Source organism: Thalassophryne amazonica, chromosome 22 (genome assembly GCF_902500255.1).
Source record: "Thalassophryne amazonica chromosome 22, fThaAma1.1, whole genome shotgun sequence".
In the NCBI taxonomy this organism is placed as follows: domain Eukaryota; kingdom Metazoa; phylum Chordata; class Actinopteri; order Batrachoidiformes; family Batrachoididae; genus Thalassophryne; species Thalassophryne amazonica.
In genome coordinates this window covers 75,228-101,937 of record NC_047124.1, presented here as the reverse complement: position 1 = coordinate 101,937, position 26,710 = coordinate 75,228, and the positions used below count along the sequence as shown (strand labels likewise).

The window sequence follows — 26,710 nt, the reverse complement described above, 5'->3', positions numbered from 1 at the left end:
TTCAAAGGCAGTTATGGAATTGCTCATTTGTGCAGACATGTAATGTTTACAATATATCTCTGAAAATCTATGTAATGTGACAAATTCTGAAACCCATTGCAATCATCATGCAACTAGGTGATATTTAGTTGCCAGAAAATCTTTCTTCAACACAAGGTGACTTTTATGGAACAGCCAGTATTACTTGCAGTGTTCCATATATGAACCATACTAACAACGGTCTTTGTATGGATTCTGTTTCTTGCCAGGTGGGCATCTGTGGTCGCACAGGCAGTGGGAAATCATCTCTGTCATTGGCCTTTTTCAATATGGTGGACATTTTTGAAGGTCAGTCTGATATATTCAGTTTTCCTTTACAAGTCTCCAAATATACTTTCATTTCTATCTCTTTAAAGAGTAAGACCCTTGTCTTGACCCTAACCATAGACAATCTATATAGTGAATAAACCCTCTGTGATGTCACCTATAGGTTTTCTGAGGAGCAAATTTTCAGTCAAATTTTTGGTTGGTAAAAGATGTTTTTGCAAATAATAATTTTTTTAATACTGGAAAAGGTCAAGAAATCCTGGAGGGTCCAACTGGGAGGAGGTGCAGTGAAAGACACAGGACATACTAGAAGGACTATATTATATTTCCCAGCTGGCTTGGAAATGTGTGGAAATGTAATTAATGTGCTTGATGTAAAAGAGGCCAATTATGATCAATTTTGATGTCATAACCATTTTGAAGTTGGATAAAGTTAATCAATAGACCCATCTTATCTGACATAATTGTATTTTCATAGCTAAGACTGGCATAATGGTCTATGTAAGTTGTCTTATTGGTTTTCTTGTGCAAGAAAACATATAATTAGACACCAAAATTGTCATAATCGGACCATCATAACAGATTTTATGAATTTGACCCTTCACGAAAAGTGAGTTGACCTTTTCACATTTTCGGTCATTGTGACGTAACGCAAGGTCAAAAATAGGTCAAACTATATATTTTTGAACTCTACTCATCAAGACAAGTAATTTGATATGCATATCAAAAGGATTGGACCATTTTTCAATTTTGACCCAAAAATGGGGGGTTTTGGCCCAAAAATGGCCAAAAAAAAGATTTTTATTTTTGGCATCGCCCCTGATGTGAAACCTATTATATAGGACTTGATCTAGGATAGATGCCTGCATGTAACAAAATTACTAATGAATGTGTAGTATGTTGTTTAAAAAGTATCTATTCATCCACCTCGTCTATTGGAGCACTTACACGTTTTTTTCTGTACATCTTGTTAGTTGCCTGTAGTCAGTCTGGTAGGTCGTTTGGTTGTTCCTGAGTCTGTTTCACTTTTAAATTCCTGACAGAAGGACCTGAAGTATCCTCTTCTGTCAGAAGATTAAAATAAGCACAAATCAAAAGACACGGCCCATTTTCTGGGACAAGCACAGTCATACATCTTCCAGACTACAGCCATAAACTATTAAAACTATCGTTTGTATTTACTGGATGTTGAAAGCAAGTCGTAATCGTATCATTCTGTTTTTACTCTGGAGGATGACGGCTGCTCTCAGACAGATTATTTGGGCAAAGAAGAGATTACACTCATTTTTTCCATACACAGCTGGGCAGACTTTCTATTTAACAGTAAATTAAGGCATTTGTGTTGTCGGTGTTTCCTTATAAAGCAGTCAAAGAGAACTGAAGCAGCGTCATTACAGAACAGAATAGCATGACTTTGTCATTGCATACAAGCACAACAAAATTAAAAGACAATTGGTAAGGTTAGGTCCTTACTGGCGTAAAGTGCCTTGATTCGACTTTCTTATGATCTGGTACTATATAAATATAATTATAAGTGAATAGTATATTGATGTGTATGTCTGTGTGTCGACATGTAGTAGTGAATTTATATTTATGTAAATATGACTGATTAGAATTGTTGGACTTGTACTAGCAGGGGTGGGCGCTAATAAGCTTGCTTCAGCCCACACCCTTTCGGACTCACTAGTTTTGTCTGTGTTTGTTTGTGGAATTGTTCATTTTTTTCTATTTGAATATTTTGTGTGCCGAATTAAAAAACTTTGTCACTTTAAAAGCGCCATTTCACCTCAGAATGGATGTACACATAATAAATAAATACTAAAATGATACTAATACTAAAAACACTCATGAGTTCATCCTCACATAGTACGGTAATTGCATTAAAAAATTATTGTAAAGCGGTGTTTATTCCACAAATGGCTGTTGCACAAAAAGCTATTTTTCAGTCTGTTTGTTTTTGTTTTCAATGACCTGTACTGTCAGACACATGATATCCAGGGTGGGAGGGGTCTCTTACTATGTTTGTTGCTTTCCTGAGGCAGTGACAAGTATGCAGTTCCTCTAGTGAAGGCAGGGGACAGCTAGTGATTTTCTTCTGGGCTGTGGTGACGACCCTCTGGAGAACTTTCCAGTCTGCGACCGAGCTGCTGAAAAACACACACAGACAGTAGGACAGAATGCTGTCTATGAGAACCCATACGAAATAGTCTCTGCTGTGCCTTCTTGATGGTGGCCATGGTGTTGGTGCTCCAAGTCAGGTCATCCCTCAGATGCACAGCCAGAAACCAGTGTCGCTGCCTTCACTGCGCATGCAGCATTAGCCGTGGTTCATGATTGACACCTCGTTTCTGCTTCAAACTGCCTCCTGTCATCATCTATCTCAGCGACATTGTAACATAATATTTGTTGGCAATGACAGAGGTCAAACATTTCCTGTAAGTCTTCACCAGGTTTGCACACACTGTAGCTGGTATTTTGGCCCATTCCTCCATGCAAATCTCCTCTAGAGCAGTGATGTTTTGGGGCTGTCGCTGGGCAACATGGACTTTCAACTCCCTCAACAAATTTTCTATGAGGTTGAGGTCTGGAGACTGGCTAGGCCACTCCAGGACCTTGAAATGCTTTTTACGGAGCCACTCCTTCGTTGCCCGAGGGGTGTGTTTGGGATCATTGTCATGCTGGAAGACCCAGCCATGTTGCATCTTCAATGCTCTCACTGATGGAAGGAGGTTTGGCTTAAAATCTCATGATACATGGCCACGTTCATTATTCCCCTTAAAACGCATCAGTCATCCTGTCCCTTTGCAGAAAAACAGCCCCAAAGCATGATGTTTCCACCCCCATGCTTCACAGTAGATATGGTGTTCGACCCCCTGTGAGCAAGCCAAGTGCTTGCTCACAGGGGGTCGTTTTGACCGTTGGGTTTTACATAATTATTGTATGCCTTGCCTTACAATATAAAGCGCCTTGGGGCAACTGTTTGTTGTGATTTGGCGCTATATAAAAAAAATAGATTGATTGAAATTGATTGATTGATTGGAATGCAACTCAGCATTCTTCTTCCTCCAAACACGACATGTTGAGTTTTTACTAAAAAGTTCTATTTTGGTTTCATCTGACCACATGATATTCTCCCAATCCTCTTCTGGAATCATCCATATGCTCTCTGGCAAACTTCAGACAGGCCTGGACAAGCCTGGCACTGCAGGATTTGAGTCCCTCTCTGCGTAGTAGCCTTTGTTACTTTGGTCCAGCTCTCTGCAGGTCATTCATCAGGTCCCTCCGTATAGTTCTGGGATTTTGGTCCACCGTTCTCATGATCATTTTGACTCCACGGGATGACATCTTGCATGGAGCCCCAGATCGAGGGAGATTATCAATGGTCTTGTATGTCTTCCATTTTCTTACAATTGCTCCCACAGTTACTTTATTCATACCATCCTGCTGACTATTGTAGATTCACTCTTCCCAGCCTGGTGCACATCTACAGTTTTCTTCCTGGTGTCCTTCGACAGCTCTTTGGTCTTGGCCATGGTTGAGTTTGGAGTCTGACTGTTTGAGGCTGTGGACAGGTGTCTTTTATACAGATAATGAGTTCCAACAGGTGCCATTAATACAGGTAACAGGTGAAGGACAGAAGAGCTTCTTAAAGAAGAAGTTACAGGTCTGTGAGAACCAGAAATGTTGCTTGTTTGTGGGTGACCAAATGCTTATTTTCCACCATAATTTACAAATAAATTCTTTAAAAATCATACAATGTGATTTTGTGGATTTTTTTTTTTTTTCTCATTTTGTCTCTCATAGTTGAAGTGTACCTATGATGAAAATTACAGACCTCTCTCATCTTTCTAAGTAGGAAAACTTGCACAATCTGGGGCTGACTAAATACTTTTTTGCCTCACTGTAGTTCATACGTTAGCCGATGACCCACTCATGGTGACTTATGTTAGGATATGAATCTAGGCCCCACCCATAGACAGTGTGGCTCTCCCATCAAAAATCTCCTGCAGACACCCCGTTTTCAGGTTTAGCCAAATTTCCAATATGGTACATCTCTTTAATAATGAATTGAATTTCCTGGATTACTTTGAGAAGAAAATAGAAGACATTAGGTTAAACATATCCCAGCATGCCTTAATCCAGCCACTACACCGTGCTATTGATGTGGGCGCCATTACTGAGGTATTACCTAGATTTACAGAATTTTGACAGTATCTCACTAGGCATGCTGACAAAACTCGTAATGTCAACAAAAAGCCAACCTGTTTATTTGATCCTATACAACCAAACTCTTTAAGGACCTGTGGCCCACTCTTGGGCTGACTGTGCTGGAAATTATTAATCTTTCTTTAACTTCTGGATCTGTTCCTAAATGTTTCAAATCGGCAGTGATTAAACCATTACTTAAGAAACCCAATCTTGACCCTAGTGTATTGAAAAACTATCAAATCTATCACTTTGCTCTAAAATTCTGGAAAAGTGGTGTCACGGCAGCTCGTAGACTATCTTACTGAGAATAATCTCTTTGAGACACTACAGTCTGCTTTTAGAAACTATCATTCCACAGAGACGGCTCTCACTAAAGTGGTGAATGATCTTCTGCTTGCAATGGATTCAGGACACCACTATGGTTCTGGTGCCGTTAGATCTCAGTGCTGCATTTGATACCATGGATCACGATATTCTACTTTATAGGCTGGAAAATCATTTTGGGATACTGGGAGTGCCCTTGCATGGTTGATGCATACTTAACCACTTCTCACTGTGTTTTGTACAGTAACACTACCTCTAACCTTAGTGACATGAAATCTGGGGTTCCACAGGGGTCCGTCCTTAGGCCACCTGCTTTTCTTCCTTTATATAGTACCCCTTGGGCACATATTGTGGCGTTTTGGGATTACCTTTCACTGGCTATACTGATGATACTCAGTTATACATGCAGATAACTGCTGGTAATCTGTTCACATAAAATCCTTAGAAAATTGCCTTGCATTTGTGAGAAGTTGGATGTCTAGCAATTCCTACTTTTAACTCTAAGACTGAAATTATGTTTTTTGGTTCCAGTGATACATTGGAACCAATTTGACCAGTTAATGCTTAGCCTAGGCTCATGTGTCATACATCACATGACAAAGTGAGGAACCTTGGGTTAAGTTTTGATCCTACATTGTTCTTTGACCCCGACATTAGAACTATTACGAGGACTGTTTCTTCCATCCATTTATCTCTTCTAGAATTGGACTACTGCAATGTTCTATTTTCTGGTTTACCGCAGTCCAGCATTAGGGCTCTCCATTTGGTTCCAATTGCTGCTGCCAGACTTTTGACACGAAGCGAAGAAATGTCGACCACATTACACCCATTTTGGCATCCCTTCACTGGCTTCCTGTCCTGTGAGATCAGATTTTAAGGTTCTGCTACTAGTCTTAAAATTGTTCACAGACTGGCACCTCCCCTACTTAGCTGACCTAATTAAACCTTACCTACTGGCCCGGGTCTGCGTTCTCAGGATGCACGGACTACTTTGTGTCCCTAAGGTGAATAAGAAGTCTGTGGGTCACAGAACTTTCTCTTATCATGCCCCTGTTCTGTGGAAATGATCTCCCTGTGTCAATTAAACAGTCAGATTCTGTGGAGACTTTTCAAGTTCAGACTTAAGACGCACTTATATTCCCTTTCGTATGGCTAGGTATACGTTGCACAGTTTTGTTTTACACTTTTTACTCTTTTAATTCATTTTATTAGTAAACTTGGTGTGCTGCGGCCTCAACTTTATCTAAATTCTGGGTCTTTTATTGAAGCTTAGGCTAGTGGCCGGCGATCACCATAGTATTTCCTGTTTTTCTTGTTGTTTAATGCTGACAAATTATACTGTATTTCTTGTCTTTCTGATGCTTGATTCTGTTTTTTCTCTCTGTTTAAGGTGCAGCTCCATCCAGAGATGGGTGTGGTATTTGTGCTGGAGAACCCTCCTGTCCTGTGCACAACAGCATTTCCTTTATATTCGTTTTGTGAATTGTTCTGTAATTTATGTCTGTATCATGGCCCAAGCAGAGGGTCCCCCTTGAGTCTGGTCTGCTTGATGTTTCTTCCTCAGAGGGAGTTTTTCCTTACCACTGCTGCGCTGGGGTTAGTAAGGTTAGACCTAACTTGTGTGAAGCACCTTGAGGCAACTCTGTTGTGATTGGCGCTATATAAATGAAAATAAATTGAAATTAAAAAATTGACCTGTTAGTTTGGTGCCCATTAATATTTAATTGCTCTTCTTAATTGTTGCGCATGAAATTGTGATTGTACCCTGGCATTGGGAGTCAATAAGTCAGTGCTAAATTGGGTGTCAAATTCCATCCCCCTTGTCATGACACTTGGGTAACAGATCAATAGGGGGTTGGTCTGTTGGGGGATTGCCCCGTGGCTGCTTGAGTAACCACGAAGGCCGAATAGGACCGATGACAAGTAAGTGAGGTGTCAGATTGTCACACGTGTATTGCAAATAAAGACTGTAAATATTCTGTTTTTATATGCAGGGAAGATCATCATTGATGGATTGACATCTGTACACTCCCCTCCAGACACTCAGATCTCGACTGTCTAGTCATCCTTCAGGATCCCGTGTTATTTAGTGGCTCCATCAGGTAATTATTGCTATTATAATGCTGATTATAGTGATAGCCACTTTACTGTGTGAAGGTTTTGTCATTTCTTTTCTTTGTTTGATTTAGAGTAAGAATAAGTTACACCCCTGGCAAAAATGATGGAATCACTGGCCTCGGAGGATGTTCATTCAGTTGTTTAATTTTGTAGAAAAAAGCAGATCACAGACATGACACAAAACTAAAGTCATTTCAAATGGCAACCTTTCTGGCTTTAAGAAACACTATAAGAAATCAGGAAAAAAAATTGTGGCAGTCAGCTGAACTGAATGAACATCCTCCGAGGCCGGTGATTTCCATCATTTGCCAGGGGTTGTAGTTTAGCTGCTAATGGCTTTTGAATCCAGTGTTCAGGTTGCCAATGCTAGCTAGCTAGGTTTTACACAGTGGAACTCTGGCTGGTCATAGCCACTGAGTCCACATTTAATTGTTTGAACCTGTACACCCTAAGTAAAGAGAAGAATCAAACTTCTTTTAAACCTGTTATCGCTCGACCAGCTTTGTGTATTGCAGCCAAACGTTTTTTTAAAGTGTTAATAACTGCTCATAAACTGAGTTACAGTATTCGAATTTAATATTGAAAAAGAAACACAAGCCTTCATAGAGCAGGATTGGTAAAAGGATTTAGAGAAAATATGTGGTGCAGTTATGTTTTTCATGTTCCAATTCTGTAAATCATTGATATTACTGTTGTAAATTCTTTTAAATGTAACATCAGTAACAACAAAAATAATAAATGTCCCAATACAGCATTGAGCATATGTTCTATTTACCAGTACATTTACATTCTACCTGACCGTTACCAAATTGGGGGATTTTGAAAAATAGTACTCTGCAAAATCTTAAAATCATTTGAAATGTTTATTTCGAATATCAAGGCACAAAATAAATAACAATAATAATATAAATCATTAAGAAAATGCTGCAAACTACTGGAAAGCTTCTGGCTATCAAATAATTTTACATTGAAGAAGATAAATATAGTCTAAACAAACTACTTATTTCATGTAGCAGTATAAGCAGTGACCTAAGGGTGCTAGGTGTCACTGAAGGATCCTTGGGTACCGCTACAATGACTTGTATCAAACAAGCGCTACTAAAGGAGACTAGGATGAGGAGTATCACTTACATTGAGCATCAGCCCACCACATTTTGCCCTTGTGGCCTGCATCTCTGTGATCCAGCACACACGTGCCTAAGTGTTCAGGACCCCAGAAGCTGGAGAAGGCCAAGGAGATGCCCACGTATCACCTGGCAGCAGATAGATGGCTATTTTAGAGATGTGCTGATGGGCCAGTTGTTGTTAGGTTGTTAACAATAACTAGTTTTTGTTAGGTTTTAACCTCCCCCCCAAAAAAACAAACAAACAAACAAAAACAAACAAAAAAACAAAATCAGGCTTTTGTTCATTTGAATAGGCATACTTTATGATTTATTAAAGTTGGCCATCTTTGTGCAACACTGGAAAAAAATGTATTTACATTATAAATTTGTCTAGTTCGGTATTTTCCTGATATATTTGACTAAACTAATGGATTAAAGATCAGAATCAGAAATGTATTATTGAAGGGAAGGGAAATTGGGTTCTTTATAATACTCCAAAACTAGAACTTACAAGAGAGAGAGAGAATTTACTAAAATGGAATAAACACAAGTAAAGGATAAGTCGTACAAATATATATATGAGGTCTATTAGAAAAGTATCCGACCTTATTATTTTTTTCAAAAACCATATGGATTTGAATCACGTGTGATTGCGTCAGACAAGTGTGAACCCTTGTGCGCATGCGTGAGTTTTTTCACGCCTGTCGGTTGCGTCATTTGCCTGTGAGCAGGCTTTGAGTGAGGAGTGGTCCACCCCTCTCGCGTTGTTTCATTGCCAGGAATGGCGGAATGATCTGGGTTTTTTTTCCATCAGAATTTTTTCAGAAACTGTTAGAGACAGGCAGCTGGAAACCATTAGAAAAATTTATCTGGCTTTCGGTGAAAATGTTACGGGCTTGGTAGAGAATAAGGAGTGTTACTGTTGCTTTAAGGACGGCCCCCAGCGGCTGTGGGGCGGCCGCGCTCCGAAGCCGCCATCGACAGGCTGAACGACCATTTCATTTCTAAATGGATGACTGTCTGGATCCGTGACCATCGTGTGCCATTTCTCTGGTTATCACAAGAGCTGGACATCAACCATTTTCCGGCAGATTTCACTTTTAACAAGAGATTTTGTCATGGAAAGCCGAGCGGAAGGCTTTGCGCATCACGATGGATTCGCTACTGGAGCGAGACAAAACCACCTCCGTTTTGGTCTCACAGGATGGCTTTGAGATGGCGTTCAGACAGCTGTCGGTGGTTTTTCCATCGAGTGATTATCCGAGAGATTGTGGATGTGCCTGGACATGCCAGAACATGTCCCGTGAGGCTTCATCACGGTGTTGCTTTGCGCCATGCGGCACCCGCCGCGACGCGCAGAATTCCTCCGCACATCTGTCTCAGTGTGCCGAAAAGTGCTGATGTCCACGTCTTTTCACAATTCCTGTGCTAGTCAGACGACGTCCCGGATAAAACACAGCGTCCAGTTTGGAAATGAACGGCACATTCCACTGTTACAGGAGTTTTTGTCATGGAAAGAGGAGCGGAGGCTTTTTTTCCATCAGAAAAAATTCTGATGGAAAAAAAAGCCCAAATCATTCAGCCATTTCCTGGCAATGAAACGACGACGAGAGGGGTGGACCACTCTTCACTCAAAGCCTGCTCACAGGCGAATGACGCAACCGACAGGCATGAAAAAACTCATGCATGCGCACGAGGGTTCAAGCTTGTCTGACGCAATCACACGTGATTCAAATCCATATGGTTTTTGAAAAAATAATAAGCTCAGATACTTTTCTAATAGACCTTGTGTATATATATATATATATATATATATATATATATATATATATATATATATATATATATATATATATATATATATATAATGTGCAATCAATTAGTGCAGCACAGCATATATGCAGTATAATAATATGCAGAGTAAATAAAAACCTTCAGGTGGGAACATGAGCGACGTATTTAAGATTTTAGTGAGACTTTAACATGGTCACATGGAGTTCCAGCTGTGGGGTCAGTGGATGGAAACAGTGGGAACTCTGGCTGACACCCAATGTGACGCCGTCACAGACGTCACAGGCTGCAGAGGTCGTCCCTGCATAGATCGCTGTCTGACTCTGTCTCTGTCATATACATAGCCTTTGTCTTTTATAACAAACAGTCACTTTATCAACTTGTAGTATAAACATACAAAGAGCTTGTGCTGTTTGTTTGAACAGATATCCTGGTCGCGACGATGGGCAGCAGTGAATGTTTCACACTGATCTGAGATCAGGCATTGTTAACTGGTAGTCTGTGAAGAACCAAATGCTCTTGTCTAATATGATGTTCTGCTATGCATTTCTGTGGGCCTCCAGATTGGTAGGCTTTGGAAAAGGTCTGGTGGCTACCATGGCAACCACTACTTGTTAATGCAGCCATATTCATAATAGAATACAGAGAAAAGGAACACATCTTGGTTGCATCTTAAACATCCTGGAGATTAAAAAGATTTATACCATTCAAAACTTACACGACAACACTTGTATTTTTGAATACTATAGAATTCTTATGATTTTTTTCTTTTGCAAATTAAAAGGTATTTGAATTTGACACTGCAGACACTAAATGATCCTGAACTCCTTTGGTGTTCTCAAGTGCTCAGCTGCTTTTCTTGCTTTCACACCAAAGAACTTCCACTTATTGCGTCTTCAGTATTATCATCATCAAGATATTTTTAGACTGTAGAGTTTTTTCCCATTATTTTTATTGACATTTTCATAAAACAAACAACTGTGTCAACAGACACCAAACAAACCAGATAAATAAAATATTACAGCTCTTAATAATGAAAAATAAAATACAGGAAGTAGTGGTGGGTTGTATTTGCACTGTGAATAACACATATTTATAAAACAAGATTTACTTGCATTAGAGTCCTTTTAAAATGACATGGGAGAGGTCCGATCCTATGTAGTCCAAATATGGGCATCACACTCTGTAGAACTGGTCTGCGTTACTGTGGATGATGCTGGTAAGATATTCAAGGGGAATCATCTCGGAAATGATCTTGCACCAACCGCTTACAGTAGGGACTTTGTCACTGATCCACTGCAACAGAATGTTTTTCCTGGCTGCAAAGGTTAAAATGTTGAACAGCCTTTTGACAGCAGATGTTTTCAGACATTTGTGTGGAAGTCCCAGGATCAGGGTGACAGCATCCATTTCAATGTTAATATGAATTATTTTCCTTATTTCACAGAGAATTTCAGACCAGTATGTTTGAATTTTATAACATGACCAGAAACAATGAGTTAAGGTTCCCACATTAGTTTTGCACTTAAGACAAAGGGGAGAGTGCATGGTTGAAAAAAATGCCTTCGGTGCAGAGAAATATGTAATATCTGTATCATTTTAAGTTGCATCGCTCTGGCACGTGTACAAATCGAAATCTTGTTTGCATTAGACCAAATTGAATCCCATGTTTCCTCATCTGTGTTTACTCCCAATTCCTTCTCCCACACAACTCTCACTCTCTCTGTGTCACAATTGGATAGACCATTGAGTGTATGATAAAATGAGCTCAGAGACACTTTCAAAGACTGGCCTGCCTGCAGTCCAGACCTGTCGCCCATTGAAAATGTGTGGCGCATTATGAAGTGCAAAATACGACAACGGAGACCCTGGACTGTTGAAGAACTGAAGTCGTACATCAAGCAAGAATGGGAAAGAATTCCACCTAAAAGCTTCAACAATTAGTGTCCTCAGTTCCCAAACGCTTATTGAGTGTTGTTAGAAGGAAAGGTGATGTAACACAGTGGTAAACATACCACTGTCCCAGCTTTTTTGAAACGTGTTGCAGGCATCCATTTCAAAATGAGCAAATATTTGCACAAAAAGAATAAAGTTTATCAGTTTGAACATTAAATATCTTGTCTTTGTGGTGTATTCAATTGAATATAGGTTGTAGAGGATTCGCAGATCATTGGATTCTGTTTTTATTTACATTTTACACAATGTCCCAACTTCATTGGAATTGGGGTTGTACAAGGGCCCAAACTCAGCTAAAATAAAGTCTTATTTTAACCTACAATGCCTGTTGTCAACCGGTCAATTTTAATTTCCACAACAAAAGAACAGCCTTGCTTACCGGTGCTGTGTTGTTGACACAATGTCCACGGTTCGTGGAAATGCTGCACTGACCATCAGGAACCCAAACCGGTCTGTCCTCCTTCCATCAAAGCCGGGTACAGGAAGACCCCTACCTGCTGGGTCTGTTTGGCCATCCTCCCAGTTTGGTACGATGGTCACGAGAGCATGCCACTTCTGACACCAAAATTGTGGAGGCAAAAATGGACTTTAGACTCTGAGGCTGTTTGTGGAAATGAACAGTCAAGAAATTGACTGATTAAATAACAGGCTTTTAATTCGAGGCCTCGAAGACACACGCAAAGTCCAAAATCAGAACAGCAGGATTTTGAATAAGTGTGTGTACACAGCAGTTCTGAAGGAGATCTTTTGTACATTCAGAGAAAGGCAGGGCAGTACAGCAAGCAGTCACTTACACATTTGCCAGTAAATGAAACTGTTCGAGTTTCCCATGAAAACTCTCACTGAACAATGAATGTAGTTTTCGGCCTTGAAGGAGAGATGATGAGTTTTATCAGTGCAGCTGTAAAAACGTTTTAGGCAGGCTATCTGTAAGGCAAAAAATGAATAATTTTGACATGACATTTGGTTCTAAATAAATTAAATTAATTATTTGTTTTATATAATGGCTAAAATGGATCTGTGTCATTTGATATTTTATTCATTCATAAACAACAGAAAAGTGACTTATATTTTGGTGTGCGTCACTGGTGCTTTGATGTCAACAGTCCAACACAAACTTTAAATAGGAATCTAAAATTGTTCTCAGTCAACTTGCAAAATCATTCAAATAGTTCAAAGACTATTCTGACGATATAGTCTGTGATGCCGTGCACTGAGTTCGTGTACAGACTGCTGTCTGCTTTCCTCAGTCCAGCAAAAAATCGCGTCAGAAATTTGTCCAGCTTTTCATCATAACTTTATCCTTTTCATCCTAACAACTCTTCATGCCTCCAGACAGCTTATGGTGTAGTTGATTTGTTTTTTTTTGTTAGAAGAATTAGCACCACCAATTAGCTCATTCAAATCGTCATCCATCAGCAGCACAAACTCCGCCATGTTTAGCTAAACGCGTCACAGTGTGCAATAGTTCAAAATGGATGGAACCAGATTTGCACCCTAAGTGGACCCAATGTTGTGTGTGGGCCGCCAGAAGAGGAGGTACTGCTGGCCCACCACCAGAGGGCACCCTGCCTGAAGTGCGGGCTTCAGGCACGAGAGGGCACTGCCGCCATGGACACAGCCAGGGGTGACAGCTGTCACTCATTACCTCTTGACAGCTGTCACCCATCTACTCAACGTCCTCTCACTCCATAAAGACCAGACGTCATCTCCACCTCGTTGCTGAGATATCATACTTCATTGGAGGTAATATCCTCAGCCATTTGTGATTGCAATATTTGTATATTGTGAGTGTTTGCAGGAGTACTGGTACCTCCGTCGGCGAAAGCTGAGAGAGCGTTGAAGGCACTCTTTTCCCCTGAGGAATCTACAGTACTCTGCAGTTATTGAGTGAGAGGTGGAGGTGGCATTCCCACCGCTGTTGTTACTGGGTGTACACACACCCACACTTGACTGTCTTTGTTCTCGCCAGCAGTACCAGATCCGACAGTCGGGGACGGTGATCACCTGGGAATTCGGGACTTGGCGGCTCCAGTATTCACCGGGTTCTGTGGCGGCGGAAATCGTGTGGTTCCGGCTCTTCTCAGGACAGACGTCTTCTATCCTCAAGCCTGCCCACACGTCACCTTTGTGGATTGACTATAATTATATTCTGAGATTGTCTGTATGTTCGTTGTGCACATTTCACAACATTAATTGTTACCTTTTGGCTCATCTATTGGCCGTTCATTTGCGCCCCCTGTTGTGGGTCCGTGTCACTACACTTTCCCGACACCCAAATTTGCATGGTAAATGCAACACAACACAAATGGCACGAATAATCCGTCACGTGACATAGAAAGCACCAATCAATTGACAAGGATCTACTCAGCTGTCATATAAATCCAACTGGGAGGAGGCCCTGGTGAAGCCTCGGGATGCGCTGGAGGAATTATATTTCCCAGCTGGCTTGGGAATGCTTTGGGATCCCCCAGGAAGAGTTACAGGACTTGGCTGAGGATAGGGAAATGTGAGATGAACTCTGCTGCCATTGCATCCCGGACACAGATAAAAATGAATAACTGACTCATGTCAAATTTTCCATCATGAACCTTTGTTTTTGTTTCAAGTACTTACGTATTATTGTTCTTTGTGTTGTAGCTTTTTGTACAACACAACAAATATTACTTTTTAAGATGAATCAATTATTTTTTCCTCGTTAAAAACATTATTTCCTGTTACCTCTGGTGGGGAACAGTAAGTAACTGAGCCTATCTCATAATTTATCCATCCTTAACCTTTTTAAATGTAAAGCTGTAATTTGCACCGATTCATTATTAAATAGGTTCATGTTGATATAGGCACACTTTTTGTATTTTCTGGTGTTCCACCATCACAGATTATAAACTTTGCATTTTTCTTGCAGGCTTAATTTGGATCCAGAGAGGACGTGCACTGATGATCGACTCTGGGAAGCGCTAGAGATAGCTCAGCTGAAGAATATGGTGAAGGCTCTGCCTGGAGGACTTGGTACTCAGCTTAGTATTCCTTCTATAACAATACTCTTTATGCGATCATTCAACACACAAACCTGCTTCTTTCATTTTGAGTTGCCCAACTTTCAGAGTCCTTCCACCTGATTTGTTTGTGTATCCAGATGCAGTCGTGTCAGAAGGTGGCGAGAACTTCAGTGTGGGCCAAAGACAGCTTTTCTGCTTGGCCAGAGCATTTGTCAGAAAAAGCAGCATCCTCATCATGGATGAAGCCACAGCATCTATAGACATGGCCACGGTGAGATATTCTTTTTGGAGACCACCAACAGAAATGTTAACAGACATTTTAGCTTTAAAATGGAAACATCTAGTCCATCAGTGAATTGAAGTTAATTCAAAATTCTGCTTGTTTCAGATTGTCAATTATATATATTTTGAATTATCCCTCAGTTGGCAAAATCAGGTACTACTTGGATTATAAGCAGCTTTATGGCTAACCCTAACAGTGTGACCATTCAGTAGGTGTGTGAAAATCCATAGAACACTGCCATCTACTGGATGGGAGTGTGAATAGCATCCAACTGTCACACGGTCGCAATTTGTTGCACTGAATCACACTTAAACAGAATTTTCAGTTTTGCAAATGCCTTTTTTTACATTGAAAAAAAAACATATTTACAAATACAGATTTATTTGTATAAACCAACAAACACGTTACAGTAACTTGTGTGTTGGCTTTTACAAAATAAACTAATCAGTGATCAGAGGAGGCTCATTTTCCCATAATGCCTTTTGATATCTGTGAGTTTTAATGCTTAAACCTTCAGAATTAGTGCATTACTTTAAAACTAAAAGATATTTGTGATATTTTCACTTTGTAAAAATGACGGAGTTGACCTTAATGTCGATGAACTGTCTGGAATTAGTTTCGAAACCATAAGTGAAAACTGCTTTGGCTTTGATGTCACCTGCCACACATCTGGGGCACTGTATGTTGAATGTAAATGACTCTTCCTTACAGCAGTTGGCAGGGCACACAGACAGAAGCTCTGATTCGTTGTTTGTGTTGAGTTTGTGATCGCCTTTGCTTTACTCAGAAGCGTCGGCAGTGCTTGAACTCAAAACTGGCTTGCCAGTAGCTGACAGTGTACCGGAGTCAATACTAAAGGTTAATGGTTAGCTGTAGCTTCCGCTAAATTTTTTTATCGGTTTAGTGTTATAAAGGCTAACTTTTCAGTTAGCGGTAGCGGTTATCAAACCTAACTTTTTGATTAGTTGTGCCCACCACTGGTAACTATGTAATTAAAATTATAGCTGGTTAAAAAGCCAGCAGTCACATATAATAGATGAGTCCTCCTCCCCCACCAAACTACTCAAATAATCAGATTTTTTTTCTCCTTCACAGGAGAATATTTTGCAAAAAGTTGTGATGACTGCATTTGCCAACAGAACAGTCGTCACTATCGCAGTAAGTGTTCCATTCTGTTGTTGATGCTGAATGTGAAGCAAGATGCATTCAGGCGACATATTTTATATTTATATTTTATGTTGACTATCATAATGGGCAGCACGGTGGTATAGTGGTTAGCACTGTTGTCTCACAGCAAGAAGGTCATGGGATTCCCATCTGTGGCCTTCCTGGGTGGAGTTTGCATGTTCTCCCCGTGTTTGCGTGGGTTTCCTCTGGGTGCTCCAGTTTCCTCCCACATTTAAAGACATGCAGGTTAGGTGAATTGGAAAGTTTATAATTGTCTTGGTATCAGCCCTGATCTCAATGGGACTAACCTGGTTAAATAAAAAAAATAAAAAATGTGGAGCATTGTCAGTACAGACAATTTAGAATATTTTCACTGTGTGCTACACACAATTTTACTATTGTTTACTTCAGTGGCTGTCCTTGGTGCATACATATTAACCATCTCTGAAAATATAGACTTTTGACCTTCAGTAATTACATATACCGTATTTTCTGGAGTACAAGTCTTTTTATTTCTCTTTTTATTTTATTTCTCACAAGTCTGTGAGAAATCTTGGAGTCATTTTTGATCAGGATATGTCATTCAAAGCGCATATTAAACAAATATGTAGGACTGCTTTTTTGCATTTACGCAATATCTCTAAAATCAGAAAGGTCTTGTCTCAGAGTGGTGCTGAAAAACTAATTCATGCATTTATTTCCTCTAGGCTGGACTATTGTAATTCATTATTATCAGGTTGTCCTAAAAGTTCCCTAAAAAGCCTTCAGTTAATTCAAAATGCTGCAGCTAGAGTGCTGACGGGGACTAGAAGGAGAGAGCATATCTCACCCATATTGGCCTCTCTTCATTGGCTTCCTGTTAATTCTAGAATAGAATTTAAAATTCTTCTTCTTACTTATAAGGTTTTGAATAATCAGGTCCCATCTTATCTTAGGGACCTCGTAGTACCATATCACCCCAATAGAGCGCTTCGCTCTCAGACTGCAGGCTTACTTGTAGTTCCTAGGGTTTGTAAGAGTAGAATGGGAGGCAGAGCCTTCAGCTTTCAGGCTCCTCTCCTGTGGAACCAGCTCCCAATTCAGATCAGGGAGACAGACACCCTCTCTACTTTTAAGATTAGGCTTAAAACTTTCCTTTTTGCTAAAGCTTATAGTTAGGGCTGGATCAGGTGACCCTGAACCATCCCTTAGTTATGCTGCTATAGACGTAGACTGCTGGGGGGTTCCCATGATGCACTGTTTCTTTCTCTTTTTGCTCTGTATGCATCACTCTGCATTTAATCATTAGTGATCGATCTCTGCTCCCCTCCACAGCATGTCTTTTTCCTGGTTCTCTCCCTTAGCCCCAACCAGTCCCAGCAGAAGACTGCCCCTCCCTGAGCCTGGTTCTGCTGGAGGTTTCTTCCTGTTAAAAGGGAGTTTTTCCTTCCCACTGTAGCCAAGTGCTTGCTCACAGGGGGTCGTTTTGACCGTTGGGGTTTTACATCATTATTGTATGGCCTTGCCTTACAATATAAAGCGCCTTGGGGCAACTGTTTGTTGTGATTTGGCGCTATATAAAAAAAAAAAATTGATTGATTGATTGATTGATTGATTCCCTACAAGTTTAGGAGGTCGTGCAACTTAGACTCTGGTTCAGTTTATATACAAGTAAGTAAGGATTAAACAACTCGAAGCCGTGCATTATACGGTTTGAATGCACGACGTGGAGTCTAAAACACCACAACGCAAAGCGGAGTGGTGTTACTCCGCGAAGAGCATTCAAACCATATAATGCATGGCTTTGAGTTGTTTAATCCGCTTATACCATGGTCCCACACACTGAGCTAACACACATATTTATTTAACTTTTTTCGTGTTCTCTTCTTCTTTCCCGTCTTCAATCTTGTCCAGTTCATCCGATGTTAAATCTTTATGCCGTTGCTTTTGCTCTTGTTTGCTCTCCTCCTCTTCCCATTCCCCAAAAATTTTATTTTGGCCAATAATATTAAAATTCACTTGGAAATCCATGTTTTATTGCGTTTCTGTCATTTGCCTGTCAAAACACAGCTAATCTGTGGCAACTGATTTGCGCATTACTATGGTGACGACCAGAGCAGAGTGATATTACAGTGACTTAACTCGCCGAACTACGTGTGCATATACACGAAAATAATGCACGCCAGTTAAACATGGAATTCTCACTGACCGTGGTATAACAAAAAGTTATGCATTTGTTAATAATGACAATAATAATAATAACTATTTATATAGTGTTTTCCTGGAAATCAAAGCACTAAACAAAATTAAGTCCCAGACCACCAATAACCAGCAAAAATCTATTTAAGCATAAAAATTCAAAAAGAAAAAATAATATAGCACCTTCAATTGCACCACAGACTAAAACAGTTAAATGTGGTCTATTAAACATTAGGTCTCTCTCTTCTAAGTCCCTGTTGGTAAATGATATAATAATTGATCAACGTATTGATTTATTCTGCCTAACAGAAACCTGGTTACAGCAGGATGAATATGTTAGTTTAAATGAGTCAACACCCCCGAGTCACACTAACTGTCAGAATGCTCGTAGCACGGGCCGTGGCGGAGGATTAGCAGCAATCTTCCATTCCAGCTTATTAATTAATCAAAAACCTAGACAGAGCTTTAATTAATTTGAAAGCTTGACTCTTAGTCTTGTCCATCCAAATTGGAAGTCCCAAAAACCAGTTTTATTTGTTATTATCTATCGTCCACCTGGTCGTTACTGTGAGTTTCTCTGTGAATTTTCAGACCTTTTGTCTGACTTAGTGCTTAGCTCAGATAAGATAATTATAGTGGGCGATTTTAATATCCACACAGATGCTGAGAATGACAGCCTCAACACTGCATTTAATCTATTATTAGACTCTATCGGCTTTGCTCAAAAAGTAAATGAGTCCACCCACCACTTTAATCATATCTTAGATCTTGTTCTGACTTATGGTATGGAAATAGAAGACTTAACAGTATTCCCTGAAAACTCCCTTCTGTCTGATCATTTTTTAATAACATTTACATTTACCCTGATGGACTACCCTGCAGTGGGGAATAAGTTTCATTACACTAGAAGTCTTTCAGAAAGCGCTGTAACTAGGTTTAAGGATATGATTCCTTCGTTATGTTCTCTAATGTCATATACCAACACAGAGCAGAGTAGCTACCTAAACTCTGTAAGGGAGTTAGAGTATCTCGTCAATAGTTTTACATCCTCTTTGAAGACAACTTTGGATGCTGTAGCTCCTCTGAAAAAGAGAGCTTTAAATCAGAAGTGTCTGACTCCGTGGTATAACTCACAAACTCGTAGCTTAAAGCAGATAACCCGTAAGTTGGAGAGGAAATGGCGTCTCACTAATTTAGAAGATCTTCACTTAGCCTGGAAAAAGAGTTTGTTGCTCTATAAAAAAGCCCTCCGTAAAGCTAGGACATCTTTCTACTCATCACTAATTGAAGAAAATAAGTATAACCTCAGGTTTCTTTTCAGCACTGTAGCTAGGCTGACAAAGAGTCAGAGCTCTATTGAGCTGAGTATTCCATTAACTTTAACTAGTAATGACTTCATGACTTTCTTTGCTAACAAAATTTTGACTATTAGAGAAAAAATTACTCATAACCATCCCAAAGATGTATCGTTATCTTTGGCTGCTTTCAGTGATGCCGGTATTTGGTTAGACTCTTTCTCTCCGGTTGTTCTGTCTGAGTTATTTTCATTGGTTGCTTCGTCCAAACCATCGGCATGTTTATTGGACCCCATTCCTACCAGGCTGCTCAAGGAAGTCCTACCATTATTTAATGCTTCAATCTTAAATATGATCAATCTATCTTTGTTAGTTGGTTATGTACCACAGGCCTTTAAGGTGGCAGTAATTAAACCATTACTTAAAAAGCCATCACTTGACCCAGCTATCTCAGCTAATTATAGGCCAATTTCCAACCTTCCTTTTCTCTCAAAGATTCTTGAGAGGGTAGTTGTAAAACAGCTAACTGATCACCTGCAGAGGAATGGTCTATTTGAAGAGTTTCAGTCAGGTTTTAGAATTCATCATAGTACAGAAACAGCATTAGTGAAGGTTACAAATGATCTTCTTATGGCTTCGGACAGTGGACTTATCTCTGTGCTTGTTCTGTTGGACCTCAGTGCTGCTTTTGATACTGTTGACCATAAAATTTTATTACAGAGGTTAGAGCATGTCATAGGTATTAAAGGCACTGCGCTGCAGTGGTTTGAATCATATTTGTCTAATAGATTACAGTTTGTTCATGTAAATGGGGAATCTTCTTCACAGACTAAAGTTAATTATGGAGTTCCACAAGGTTCTGTGCTAGGACCAATTTTATTCACTTTATACATGCTTCCCTTAGGCAGTATTATTAGACGGTATTGCTTAAATTTTCATTGTTACGCAGATGATACCCAGCTTTATCTATCCATGAAGCCAGAGGATACACACCAATTAGCTAAACTGCAGGATTGTCTTACAGACATAAAGACATGGATGACCTCTAATTTCCTGCTTTTAAACTCAGATAAAACTGAAGTTATTGTACTTGGCCCCACAAATCTTAGAAGCATGGTGTCTAACCAGATCGTTACTCTGGATGGCATTTCCCTGATCTCTAGTAATACTGTGAGAAATCTTGGAGTCATTTTTGATCAGGATATGTCATTCAAAGCGCATATTAAACAAATATGTAGGACTGCCTTTTTGCATTTACGCAATATCTCTAAAATCAGAAAGGTCTTGTCTCAGAGTGATGCTGAAAAACTAATTCATGCATTTATTTCCTCTAGGCTGGACTATTGTAATTCATTATTATCAGGTTGTCCTAAAAGTTCCCTAAAAAGCCTTCAGTTGGTTCAGAATGCTGCAGCTAGAGTACTGACGGGGACTAGCAGGAGAGAGCATATCTCACCCGTGTTGGCCTCTCTTCATTGGCTTCCTGTTAATTCTAGAATAGAATTTAAAATTCTTCTTCTTACTTATAAGGTTTTGAATAATCAGGTCCCATCTTATCTTAGGGACCTCGTAGTATCATATTACCCCATTAGAGCGCTTCGTTCTCAGACTGCGGGCTTACTTGTAGTTCCTAGGGTTTGTAAGAGTAGAATGGGAGGCAGAGCCTTCAGCTTTCAGGCTCCTCTCCTGTGGAACCAGCTCCCAATTCAGATCAGGGAGACAGATACCCTCTCTACTTTTAAGATTAGGCTTAAAACTTTCCTTTTCGCTAAGGCTTATAGTTAGGGCTGGATCAGGTGACCCTGGACCATCCCTTGGTTATGCTGCTTTAGACGTAGATTGTGGGGGGGTTCCCATGATGCACTGTTTCTTTCTCTTTTTGCTCCGTATGCATCACTCTGCATTTAATCATTAGTGATCGATCTCTGCCCCCCTTCATGGCATGTCCTTTTCCTGGTTTTTTCCCTCAGCCCCAACCAGTCTCAGCAGAAGACTGCCCCTCCCTGAGCCTGGTTCTGCTGGAGGTTTCTTCCTGTTAAAAGGGAGTTTTTCCTTCCCACTGTTGCCAAGTGCTTGCTCATAGGGGGTCGTTTTGACCGTTGGGGTTTTTCATAATTATTGTATGGCCTTGCCTTGCAATATGGAGCGCCTTGGGGCAACTGTTTGTTGTGATTTGGCGCTATATAAGAAAAAAGTTGATTGATTGATTGATAAAAGAATAAATACCAATGAAAAAAGTAAACTACAGCAATCCACAAAATTCCCAAATTAAAGAGCTATTAAAAAAAAAAAAATCAAATTTACTTACATTTTTATTGTTGTCTTTCCAATGCAGTGGGCCAGTGTGTTCATCTGTGTAAATAATATCCAATACGTTGTCCATCGCATATTTATTTGTCCATTTTGCTTATTTTTTTAATTTAAGTCCTTTTGTTGCACACCTTAGGCTGAGGGCTTCATGCATAAACCCACTATTCATTTTTCCGTCTGTGTGCATCTGATGATTCCTTTTGCCCTAATTGTGACAAATAATGTCCAGTATGTTGTCCAGCGCAAATGTATTTGTTCATCCTGTTTGTTTTTGGATTATAAAAGTCTTCATATTAAGAAACAGCACATACTGTGGTGTGCATGTGTGCTAATGAGTTCCTGGCCCTTCCTGTCCAGGGAAACTCTGTGTTGAAAAGCTTTTTTCCACATGTAGAAAAATCGCGTGACTTGCACTCCAGTATATTTATTTTTCTTTTTTTGAGGCATTATTTGACAGGTACTACTTATACTCTGGTGTGACTTATACTCTGGAAAATATGGTACCTTCTAAACACATGCTTAATATAAATCAATTGTCTTGCACTTGTCTTTTCATTTATCTGTCTTTTCTCTTGTTTCTTTCTATGTGGAACTGTCTTGTCCTGTGCCACCTGTTGTTTACCCTTTCCTCGATCATTTTTTAAATTAAATAATGCCTTTCTAATTATTTCCATATGCATTTCCTTAATTTACCCAATATGCTCACCCTCCTTTTTCATTTTATCTTTCATGTGCTGTTACGTTTGCATCTTGATTTCTGTTGTTGTTCTTTATTACTGTTTTCACTTTTCTGTACATTTTTCCTCCATCCTCATTGCTTTCTCCATTATTTCCCCCTGTCCTCCTCTCTGTCCCATTGTCTTGCCACCAGCACCGAGTGTCCTCTATCTTGGACGCAGAGCAAGTGTTGGTCTTCTCCTCAGGGATCCTGGTGGAATGTGATTCTGGTCCCAATCTGCTAGCACAAGAGGACAGCCTCTTTGGTGTACTAGTGAGGACTCACAAGTAGACCTGGCCTGGTCCAGCCCACTTTGGCCCAGCTGTACTTTCTCCTCTGTTTTTTTTCTGTCATGTTTCCACAAATTTCAGAGATTTTCCTTTTTCATTGCGGAGTTTGAGTCTGGGTTTGCTGAAGACTTATAGCCACTGACAATCTGGTTGGTACCACACAATACCAACTTTATTTATAAAGCACTTTAGCACAACCACTGCTGGCACAAAGTGCTGTACATTAAAACATTAAAACATATATTTAAATAAATTAATAAGAACTATTAATTAGAATTAAAACTAAGCCTCACTGTGGCTGAAAACCAAGGAGAAAAAATGGGTTTTTAAAGGAACTTTAAAAGTAGACTTTCTAACATGCAAGGGCAAGCTGTTCCACAATTTAGGAGCAACAATAGAGAAAGGCCTGGCCCCTCTGAGCTTTCTTCTGGATGTTGGTACTTCCAGGAGCAGCTAGTCAGCTGGCCTGAGATGCCGACACAGTATGTAATGATGAAGAAGCTCAGAGAGGTAAGGTGGCGCAACACTGTGAATAGATTTAAAAACAAACATAAGAATTTTAAAATGGATCATAAAATATACAGGCACCCAATGAAGTGAGGCCAACACAGAAGTACTTTTGCAAAAGTGATGCAAAAGCAAAAGTGCTGAATGTTTTTTGAGGAGCATGTGAAATGTGACCTACACATAATACATGTGGTAGTGTTGCTCATAGTCTGCTGTTAATTAAATGGCTGACGTTGAATGCTAATTAGATGAATGTCAAATTCTTTTCCATCATTGTCATATCATTTAATCAAGTTCTGATTAATGTTTAAGAAAACTTTTTCTCCAGGAAACTTGCATTTGTGGAGAGATGTTTTGGATCCTTTTAGGCGTATGTATAGATTTACATGCCCATGGCTCAGTTTGATGAAACTTGCACATAAGAGATAAAAGAAATGATTGTTGGCATGATGTGAACTTTGGTTTCACTTTTTTATGAGATATCTGAAGGTAATTCTTGCTGCAAGTGCTTATTTTCCTGGAAGACAGAACTTTTAGGCTCCAATGTTAAGTGTAACTATGTCACATTCAACCATTCTTAAACCAATATTGGTGAGTAAATTACTTACAATACCCGTATATCTGCCAATATACGAGGGCTGTCAATAAAGTATAGGTCCTTTTTTATTTTTTTCAAAAACTATATGGATTTCATTCATATGTTTTTACGTCAGACATGCTTGAACCCTCGTGCGCATGCGTGAGTTTTTCCATGCCTGTCGGTGACGTCATTCGCCTGTGAGCACTCCTTGTGGGAGGAGTCGTCCAGCCCCTCGTCGGAATTCCTTTGTCTGAGAAGTTGCTGAGAGACTGGCGCTTTGTTTGATCAAAATTTTTTCGAAACCTGTGAGACACATCGAAGTGGACACGGTTCGAAAAATTAAGCTGGTTTTCCGTAAAAATTTTAACGGCTGATGAGAGATTTTGAGGTGATACTGTCGCTTTAAGGACTTCCCACGGAGCGAGACGTTGTGCAGCGGTCCCAGGCGCCGTCGTCAGCCTGTTTCAAGCTGAAAACCTCCACATTTCAGGCTCTATTGATCCAGGACGTAGTGAGAGAACAGAGAAGTTTCAGAAGAAGTCGGTTTCAGCATTTTATCCAGATATTCCACTGTTAAAGGAGATTTTTTTTAATGAAAGACGTGCGGATGGGTCCACGCGTCGGGACGCCGTGTTGATAACCATTTGTAAAATCCAGGCGGCTTTTGATGGCTTTCAGTGGAGTGAGTATATGAGAAATTGTTTAACAGCTGGACATGTTCCAACTTGTCCTTAAGGCTTCCAACAGAGGTGTTTTTCCTGTGGCGGAGCGTCGCGGCGGCTGCGAGCCGACGTCACCGACAGGCGTGGAAAAACTCACGCATGCGCACGAGGGTTCAAGCATGTCTGACGTAAAAACATATGAATGAAATCCATATAGTTTTTGAAAAAAATAAAACAGACCTATACTTTATTGACAGACCTCGTACATTACAAAATGGCAATAATACCTCACATTTCTTACTCAAACCCTTATGACAAAGAAAGGTAATTGAGACTTGATGTTTTACAGCGTCAACATGAACTTTATTTTAAATAACTATAAATATAACCAACAGTCACCCAACATATATCATGCTGCCTTAATTCTGATTGCCAATTGCCTTGTCCCATTGCTCAGTATTTGCATAAAGTTGACTTGTCAACTCTTTTGCTCTGCCTTGCTGGCAGTATAGCAACATCTTGTCTTTTGTTGCTGTTAAATGTCCACTCTGTTCTGAAAATTAATGGCAGCTGATTATGTTGCTGCTGTTTCTTGTAGCTCATGTGATCAATGGGTAATGGTGTCCCAGCTATACTTAGCAGTATAATCAGTGCCACTAGAGTTCCCACTGCTGGACAAACTATGTAATGACACCATTTCCAACAGCCAAAGTGTTCTTCTGCATTGTTTATTCAGTAAAAAAAAATAACACATATACTTATGTTTGTGAAAGGTTCATATCATTTGATGTTATTGGCTGACCTACATTGCCGTTGAGTGCTACACTAAACCGTCACATTTTTGAGTATAACGTGTCTTATCATCTGCATAACTACAGGAAAATCCACCCTCATGCCAAATTTGGAAATGGAGTTTCAGTCTGACACAAATTATGAATAACTTGTGACTCAACCAATTGGTCCTCGCTGATTTAATATTTTTCTACAGGAATTGACCAGTCAACATAAGTTTCTCTTAATTGCAGATGGCTTTGAGGGATGGGAGTTGGATGAACAAAATATAGACCAGGGTTGGGTTCCAGGTTGAGTGTCACCTTGGACAAGACACTCCAATGACATATTTCCATTTCACCCAGCTGTAAATGGTTACCACCAAAAGAACTTGACCACTGATTTAAGGATGGAAATACCAGATTAGGAGCAGTCTGTGAAATGAACTTCAATACTGAAAACTGTCAATAATAAAGGCTAAACAGTTGAAAGTGATATTATTGGACTGTTGTAAATCATTTGGAAATACAGTTTTTCACGACCATATTCCCAGATTAAATGTTGATATTGGAAATTCTGACAGTTTATGTTACACATTTCTCATTAATAACTTCCCTGCAAAGTTGTCGTAATTTCTATGTGCTTGTATCTTTTATTGTCTTTAAGACATGTTTGTGTTTTTGTTTTGTGTCCCATCTGTCTGTGTCTCCAGCACCGTGTCCACACCATCCTAACAGCCGATCTGGTCATTGTGATGAAACGAGGGAACATTTTGGAGTATGACAAACCTGAGACTCTTTTGGAGCAGGAGGATGGCATGTTTGCATCATTTGTCAAAGCTGACATGTAGGAGCTCTGTCTTTCTTCAACCAATACGCCCAATGAGACAATACTGCACTTCTTTAACAGTGGATCCTTCTGTGTAATCTAAAAACATGATCAATCAGCATTTAATGCAATGTGTCATACTTTAATTGAGTACTCAAGAAATATATATATATATATATATATATATATATATATATATATATATATATATATATATATATATATATGCTAGCGTGTTGTCCATAGGGATCCAAGAGCTGTAGATTGGGTCTTGTTTATAAAATAGGTAGCTGACATTTTTCACGGGTGGTA

At 39.7% G+C, this 26,710-nt stretch overlaps 1 protein-coding gene across 1 annotated transcript in view; it reads left to right on the top strand.

Annotated features, from left to right (window-relative positions):
* abcc9 (ATP-binding cassette, sub-family C (CFTR/MRP), member 9) overlaps positions 1-26,455 on the top strand; it is a 268,703-nt gene extending 242,248 nt beyond the window's left edge. The window contains 2 exon segments of the mRNA XM_034163302.1: positions 16,188-16,250; positions 26,283-26,455. Of these exon segments, the coding sequence (XP_034019193.1) occupies positions 16,188-16,250; positions 26,283-26,420 (201 nt within the window). The 3' untranslated portion in view covers positions 26,421-26,455.
* Positions 26,456-26,710: the final 255 nt, after the last annotated feature.